Source organism: Martes martes, assembly GCF_963455335.1.
Source record: "Martes martes genome assembly, chromosome: 16".
In the NCBI taxonomy this organism is placed as follows: Eukaryota; Metazoa; Chordata; class Mammalia; order Carnivora; family Mustelidae; genus Martes; species Martes martes.
In genome coordinates this window covers 62719566-62727591 of record NC_137904.1, presented here as the reverse complement: position 1 = coordinate 62727591, position 8026 = coordinate 62719566, and the positions used below count along the sequence as shown (strand labels likewise).

Below are 8026 nucleotides of genomic sequence, written 5' to 3'. Positions count from 1 at the left end.
CCGCCGCCCAGGCCCGGGGCCTCCGGTAGGCCCGGCTGCGCCAATCCCGGCCGCGGCCCGCCCCCTGACGCCGAGCTGGGCCCGGCGAGGCCCCGCCCGCTGACGTCCGGATTTGCATGAGTTCTTGTGCAGCCGCGGCCCGGGCTCAGTTGTCTGAGCGAGCGCGAGCCGGGACGCGGGGCGGGCGCGGGCAGCGGCGGGCGGGCGGGCGGGCGGCCGGGCTGTGCAGGGAGCGGCGGCGGCGGCGGCGGCGGTGCGGGCGGCGCGGGCGGCGCGGGCGACAGGGGCGCCTCGGCCGGGGCGGCAGCGGGGCGCCGGCGGGAGCCAGCAGCGTCTGCAGCCGCGCCGGCCGCCCGCGCCCCGGCGCGCTCCGGCTCGGCCATGGAGCTGCCAGCTGTTGGCGAGCACGTCTTCGCGGTGGAGAGCATCGAGAAGAAGCGGATCCGCAAGGTAGGGCGGCGCGGGGGCGGCGGCGAGGCGGCGAGGGAGCGGCGGCCGGAGCAGCCCGCGAGGAGGCGGGGAGGGGGTGGGGAGGCTGCGGGCCGGAGCCGGGGATCCCGCGGAAGCTGATGGAGTGCTGTCTCTTCCCCCCTCAGGGCAGAGTGGAGTATCTGGTGAAATGGAGAGGCTGGTCCCCCAAGTAAGTGGCGGCGGAGGGGCGGGGGCGCCGGGTGCCGAGGCGCGGGGCTGCCGGGCTCCGGACCGCCGAGCCGGTGGGGTGGTGGGGGGAGCGGACGGGAGGCGGGGTGGAGGTGGGGTGGAGGGAGGAGGGGGTGGGGAAGTCGGTGGCAGGCACTGGGGAAGCCGAGCCGCCGAGCCCGAGCCCGGCGCCCTGTGTTGTGCTCCGCTCTCCGGGAAATGCCATCACTAATTTATGCACTAAAAGGAGCCGGAGGAGCTGGAGAGACGCGGGGCCGAGCCGGGGAGGCCGGCGGAGGGAGGGAGGGCGCAGGCACTGACTGATGTGCAGCAGAAAATGGCTCCTTTCCCCTTTCCCTCCACCGAACGGCTCCATATTGCAAAACCAAAAAAAAAAAAAAATTAAAAAGCGACGAAAATGCAATTGTGTGCCTCTTCCCTCCTAGTGGTGCGGGGAGAGGAAGAAAAAAGGGAGAAAAGGTTGGGAACTGTCGCTGCGCTTTTGGTGGGGAATTTTTTTTTTTTTTTTAATTTGAAATGCGAAGGCACCGGATGGAGACAGACGCGCACACACACACACACACACACACACACAGAGGCATATTTTTATATTGCTGAGTATTTGGGGTGCTTGCCCGTGACACCGGGCTCCAGGGCTGCGAGGGGGTGTGCGGTGGGGGGGGGCGCCTGGCGGATGGTGATCGGATTAGGGGTCAAATGGAGAACAGCTGAAGCCCTCGCGGAGACTCGGGGTTGGGGAGAGGAGGGGGACTGCGACTTTGCCTTTCGGCTGCTTTGCACGCAGGGTTCCTGGTGAGCAAAGTGGCTTTGGAACATGTCGCAGTAACATGCTTAAAATTCTGGACAACTGCAAAATAAATGCTAGTTTCGTTTTCCTTACCCTCCCCTTTCCTCCTGCCCTTGTGTGTTTATTTTGACTTGGGGGGGGGTGTCGGGGACCGTGTCAGGCCTGCAGAAATCTCCCCTCCACCCCCCACATCCACAGCCAAATAGCTTTCGGTTCATGAAGACAGAGTAGGGCCTTATGTCATTCCCCACCTGGAGGCCGCAGAGCTGGCTCGGTTTTTTTACGCCGTGTCCCCTCCCTTTTCCCTTGCAAGATATAACACGTGGGAACCCGAGGAGAACATCCTGGATCCCCGGCTGCTGATCGCCTTCCAGAACAGGTGAGCGTCCCCCAGCAGCCGCCGCCCGCAGCCGTGACCGTATATGGGGATGGGAGAGGGGGCCACGCGGCAGGGGGAAAGAGGGGAAGGGCCTGGAGGGGGCCGGCGGGAGCCCCCTCCCCCGACGGGCCTGCACCCGCACGGCTGCGGCCTCGGCTTCTCTCCACCAACGTCCTTGGCGGTTGCGGCAGCCTGGGGGTGGGGGCGGGGCGGGGCCGGAGAAGGCGAGGCTGGTGTTTTGGGGGGAACTGCGAGGAGGGTGCGTGCGGGTGGCCCTGCCGCTGCCCTGAGACCTCGAGGCGCCTCCTGCCCGCCCCCCGCGGGCCCCCCTCTCTGCGCAGCCTTGGAGCCCCACCCCCGGAGCCTAGGTGTTGCTTTCCTGTGGCCACTGGCCGCTTGGCACCAGCACCTCTCAGGGCAGCTCCGAGGGAGCTGGCGTTGTGAAACCGCCGGACGTCACGGAACTGAACTTAACCTGTTGGGGGCTGGAGAAAAGTTGACTTGGCAAGGCCCTGACCACCCTCCCAACCTTCGACCCCCCCACCCAGGGAGCTTGGGCTCCGCAGGGGGTAGAGCCTGTCTGGTGCTGGGTGCCCTTTGCACCCCCCTCTGGGCTAGTCGGTGGGTGTCGGCCCCAGTCCTGGGGCAGGGGGAGCTTGGCCCAAAGGGCGTGGGTTGGGAGCTGCCGGGTGGTGGAGGGGTGGCTTCTGACGCGGGGCTCATCCTTGCGCGCACAGATGCTTGTCGCGCTGCAGCTGCGGCAGCTGGATCCAGCGCCCGTGGCTGCGGTTCTCTGTTTCGGGGAGGCCCGGAGGGGGGGAGGGCGGGCGCGGAGAGGAGGCGCGGCCCGAGTCCGAGGAGCTCCGCCACCCCGCTGCCTTCCATTCCCCCTCCCCCTTTTATTTTGCATTATTTCCTGTGGTGCATTTGGCGCTAAAACTGAACTCTAGACCCTCGGAGCGAGTGACCGGCGGGGAAGTTGCTCTCCCGCGACGCAGGGGGGCGCCGAGAAGGGATCCTGCCCCGGTTCCACCTGGGAGTTCATCACCCTGTAACCATGTCAGCGGCTGATGCCATGTTGCATAATGGGTCCCCGAAGAATTAGAGCACAGGCTGGTGCAATGCCACGCAACTTCGGAGTCAGGCCCCGGCCCGGGCCCCCGGGCGTGGCCGAGCTCCCCTGGGTTAGCCCCTGGGCAGGGGGGGTGCTTGGGGGTCGCTGGAGAGCGCCCACCCGGCCCGGGAGCGGGTTGCAACTTTAGCACGCGCTGGAGGGGCGCCCCGTTCTTCTCCCAGGGAAGGCTGGGCAATGCCGGGACGATCTAAACGCCGGCCTCGGGTCACCCTCCACCAGGCCGCCGGCGGGAGCCTGGCGGTGGTGTTGGCCAGGGCCACCTCTGATGGCGTTTATTAACAATTGGGAAATCGAGGCGTCCGGGAGCCCAGCTCGGCGAGGGGGCGGTGCTTCGGCGCACCGCCCGGCCTGGCCCCGCCCAGCCGCTCCGCCCAGGCCGACCCGGAGCCGGTTCACCAGGTGGTTGCGAACCTGGCCAGGCCGTGGCCTCCGCGGCCGGCCCCCGCCCCCAGCCCCTAATTGGCTCATTTGCCGCCGTGTAAACAAGGGCGCAGCCCCTCCCCCTGTTTAGTGCCCGGCCGTAAGAAAACGAGTCCTCCCTTCTGCCGGCGGCACTCGTTATCTGAATCTTAATGAGGTCATTAGCATCCCGAGCCTCTGACGGGGTGGGACGCGTTCCGCACACCTCGTTTGGGCCTGTTTGCATCCCCAGGACCCCCGCGCCCACCTCACTTTGCGCGGGGCCGCGGGCCCAAGGCTGGGGGTGCCAGTGCATCACCCACCCTATGGCCCGGCTGCCCTCTTCCCCACCTAGAGGAAGAGCTGCGGGGGGCGCCAGTGCAGGTGCGGATACCAGAGATGGGGGAGCCCTTGGCGAAGCACCCCTTGGGCAGAGGAGGGTCCGTGCGAGCACAGAGCGGGGCTCTGGGACCGGCTGGAGGTGCCCCTCTGGTGGCACAGGCAACCTTCTGCCCTGAGCTCCTGATCCCTCTGGGTCTTGCTGGCCTGGCTGCTCGCGGGAGGGGGTGGGGGGCAGGTGTCATCGCAGGTTGGATCTTGGCAGGAGGGGAGGCCACCCGGAGGCTAACCGCGCTGCCCTCTGTTCCCTCCCCCCAGGGAGCGGCAGGAGCAGCTGATGGGATACCGGAAGAGAGGGCCGAAACCCAAACCGCTGGTGGTGCAGGTGAGTATGGTCGCTGGGCGCGGGCCTGTCCACTCGTCTTCCCCTTGCCATCGCCCCCTGAGCTGCCTCCAGGCCCAGAGGGCAGGGAGAGTTTCTCCCGAGCACCCAGTTCCACTTTCTTTCCTCTTGACCTCCAGCTCGGGCCTCTAAGGCAGCTGCGGACCCAGCTAGGGCTGGGACGCTCCTGATGCTGCAGGCGCGCCCTGGGGCTGGCCTTACCCTCTTCTCACCTCCCGCTGGTATCCCTGCCCCCTTCCGCCAGGTCCCTACGTTTGCCCGGCGCTCCAACGTGCTGACTGGACTCCAGGACTCCTCCGCAGACAACCGCGCGAAGCTGGAGCTGGGCGCTCAGGGCAAGGGCCAGGGCCACCAGTACGAGCTCAACAGCAAGAAGCACCACCAGTACCAGCCGCACAGCAAGGAGCGGGCCGGCAAGCCCCCACCGCCGGGCAAGAGCGGCAAGTACTACTACCAGCTCAACAGCAAGAAGCACCACCCCTACCAGCCGGACCCCAAGATGTACGACCTGCAGTACCAGGGCGGCCACAAGGAGGCGCCCAGCCCCACTTGCCCGGACCTGGGCGCCAAGAGCCACCCGCCCGACAAGTGGGCCCACGGCGCGGGGGCCAAGGGCTACCTGGGAGCTGTGAAGCCCCTGGCCGGTGCGGCCGGGGCTCCGGGCAAGGGCTCGGAGAAGGGCCCTCCCAACGGGATGGCGCCGGCCCCCAAGGAGGCGGTGGCGGGCAACGGGATCGGGGGCAAGATGAAGATCGTCAAGAACAAGAACAAGAACGGGCGCATCGTGATCGTCATGAGCAAGTACATGGAGAACGGCATGCAGGCGGTGAAGATCAAGTCCGGCGAGGCGGCCGAGGGCGAGGCGCGCCCCCCGGGCCACAAGAAGCGCGCCGCCGAGGAGCGCCACCCCCCGGCCGACAGGACTTTCAAAAAGGCCGCGGGGGCGGAGGAGAAGAAGGCGGAGGCGCCGTCCAAGAGGAGGGAGGAGGAGGCGCAGGGCGCGGGCGACCCGCAGCCGCAGGACGCCGGCTCCCGCAAGCTGTCCCCGACCAAGGAGGCCTTCGGCGAGCAGCCCCTGCAGCTCACCACCAAGCCCGACCTGCTGGCCTGGGACCCGGCCCGGAGCGCCCACGCGCCCTCCCACCACCACCACCACCACCACCACCATCACCACCACCACCACGCGGTCGGCCTGAATCTCTCCCACGCGCGCAAGCGCTGCCTCTCCGAGACCCACGGCGAGCGCGAGCCCTGCAAAAAGCGCCTCACGGCGCGCAGCATCAGCACCCCCACCTGCCTGGGGGGCAGCCCGGCCGCTGAGCACCCCACCGACGTGCCCCCCGCCGCCACCCTCCCGCAGCCCGAGGTCATCCTGCTGGACTCGGATCTGGACGAGCCCATAGACTTGCGCTGCGTCAAGACGCGCGGCGAAGCCGGGGAGCCCCCAAGCGCCCTCCAAGTGAAGCCCGAGGCGCCCGCGACGGTGGCGGCGGTGGCAGCTGCGCCGGTGACAGCGGCCGAGAAGCCTCCGGCCGAGGCCCAGGACGAGCCCGAGGAGCCGCTGAGCGAGTTCAAGCCCTTCTTTGGGAATATAATTATCACCGACGTCACCGCGAACTGCCTCACCGTCACGTTCAAGGAGTACGTGACGGTGTAGCCGGAGGGGTTCGGAAGGGGAAGCGCCATCCCCGCGGGTGGCCTAGCACCTGGTGCCTAGGGGCGGACTCCTCCTCTCGCCCGCCGCGGAGATCCGGGCCCGCCCCGGTGCGAGGATGCCCCAGCCGCAGCGCGCGCGCCCCTCTGCGCCCTGCTGTCGGCTCCTGGCTGGGGCCCGCCCCCCGGCCGGCACTGGCTCCTTCCACGCGGTGCCTGCGGGTCTCGCCCCCGACCTGCCCCATCCCCGCGCTGGACCTCCCCTCCCTCGTGGACCTCCGGGACTGGCAGGGCAGCCGCGCCTCGGTCTCAGAGTAATAGTATTATATTTTAACCGTGCTAACTTGTCAAGTGCAGACTTTACTCCCGTTTGTACGTGGTGTTATTATTGAAATGTATTGTTTGAGCTCAAAAGGCCCGGCCACCCCCTTCGGGCTGATATATATATATTTATTTGTAGGTATTTATATATTGAAATATAAAAACCTAGATTTATGGAGTTTCCTCTAGATCATGTTATATTCTATATCAGACAAACTATTTTCTGTTGACCTTTCTTCCTGTTCATTCAGTATTTCGGCTGATTTCATTTCCTCCCCTTCCCGGAACTGCAATACCAGTAACGTTGGTATATATTTTTTGATACCGTACACATGGATGTGTTGTTTCTATGTGAAAAAAAAAAAAGTTTGTTTAAAAGCTAAACGAGCTCTCTAGAAACTGCTGCTACTAGAAATGTCTAAACTATAAGCTTCCAATTATTACCTGCTTGAATGTAAATATTAAATGGAGATGTTGAAGGTGCATTTTGGCTGTTTTGAGATGAGCGCAGGGGGAGCGCTGGAGGTTCCGGAGGCGGCCGGACCCCTCTCCCCACCCCACTTACACTTTAGGTCTGGGGGAGAAAACCTCCCGGCGTCCTGCGCTAGAGCTTGTGCAGAGGCAGAGCGGACTGGTGGCACGGGCAGGGGCGCCCGCGCCAGAGGAGTGACCCTGCTCCCCGGAAGTCGAGAGGCGCTCCAACCGAGAGGGGAATTCCTGCGGGGGGAGGGGTGTCAGCGTCGCCCCCGCCCCCAGGGCTCCCCAGGCCGGTGGTGTCCTGGGCGCTGGCAGACCCGGGGATCTGCGCGGTGGGGGGAGGGGGGCATGGGTGCTCGAGCGCCGCAGAGGAGTGGGTGGGGCGAGCCCCCCCCCCCTCCAGGCCGCGCGCGCAGCACCCGCCCGGCACCTGCTGATCTTTGCCCCCCACCCACCGGGGCGCCACACCCCCAGGCGTTGGCTCTGGTGGGGCAGGGGTGTTCTTAATAATCCCTGCCCGGTAAGGCAGGTTCAGCGGGGAGGGGACCCTCCCACCCTCGCTGGCGTCGCTCGCTGGCATCGCTGGCCCCGCCCCGCCGAGGAAGCCGCCGAGGCTCTTTCTCTGCCGGGCTCTCTCCCCGGAAACCACCAGGCCAGAGGCTCCGACTGGAGGCGCAGCGAGCGCGGCCAGGGCAGGGGCGGGGGGCTTCCTGCGTGGTGGCGGGGGCGGAGGAGGGGAGGAGGCCTGGCGAGCAAGGCCTGCCCACCCCTGTTTCCTCCGCGAGCGAGGGGAAGTGCGGGACCGCGTCCCACCCGTCCTGCTTTGGGTGGCAAGGCTGGGGCCCTTGGTGTCGCGGGACAGGAAGGGGTTAAGGGCCCGGAGGGGCCGAGGGGAGTGGGCCGAGCACCAGGTCGTCTCCCCGGGGCCGGGCCGGGAAGCCGTCACTCGGGGAGGCGGCGGCCGTGGCCAGCTTTCTGCAGACGCAGCGATCTGCTCCTGGCTGGGGCGGCTGGGCAGGGCCAGGGGCCGCGGGACGGGGGCCCGGGTGGGCGCAGGGTTGCTCCTGGCCCCCCAAAGGCCCTGGCCGGCCTGCCGGGACCGGAGGGCCGGAGCCTGTGCAGGGCGCCAGGGCGGAAGAGGTCAACGCCGCTCAGAATGGGGAGGGGGCGGTGGCGAGAGAGCTCGGCCCTGGGAAGGCCAGGGGAAGAGATAGAGGGCCAGGAGGGCGGGAGGCCTGAATGCGGACAGTGTGGCCAGTGTTGGCTGCAGGCCACCGGCGGCTGGAGGTGGGGGAGGGGAGGGGGGAGGGGAGAGAGGGAAGGGAAGTTCTAAAAAAAAAAAAGAAAAAAAGCCGTTGGGAGTTTCTAGCCCTGGCTTTTGTGAGTTGTCCCTCCCACTACCCCCATCACCCCAGCCCCCTTTAGAGGGAGTTAAACACTCCCCCCTCCCCCCTGCATGTAATGAATGCCCTT

At 66.8% G+C, this 8026-nt stretch overlaps 1 protein-coding gene across 1 annotated transcript; it reads left to right on the top strand.

Moving 5' to 3' along the window:
* Positions 1–267: 267 nt before the first annotated feature.
* CBX4 (chromobox 4) lies at positions 268–6560 on the top strand. The gene is made up of 5 exons (XM_080826949.1): positions 268–450; positions 597–640; positions 1761–1826; positions 4018–4084; positions 4347–6560. The coding sequence occupies exons 1-5, from the start codon at positions 382–384 to the stop codon at positions 5757–5759; spliced, it is 1659 nt and encodes a 552-aa protein (XP_080683075.1). The 5' UTR covers positions 268–381; the 3' UTR covers positions 5760–6560.
* Positions 6561–8026: the final 1466 nt, after the last annotated feature.

Coding starts and splice junctions, on each gene's coding strand:
- CBX4 (XM_080826949.1), top strand. CDS start 382: ATGGAGCTGCCAGCTGTTGGCGAGCACGTCTTCGCGGTGGAGAGCATC. Junction 451..596: donor AGAAGAAGCGGATCCGCAAG/GTAGGGCGGCGC, acceptor TTCCCCCCTCAG/GGCAGAGTGGAGTATCTGGT. Junction 641..1,760: donor TGGAGAGGCTGGTCCCCCAA/GTAAGTGGCGGC, acceptor TTCCCTTGCAAG/ATATAACACGTGGGAACCCG.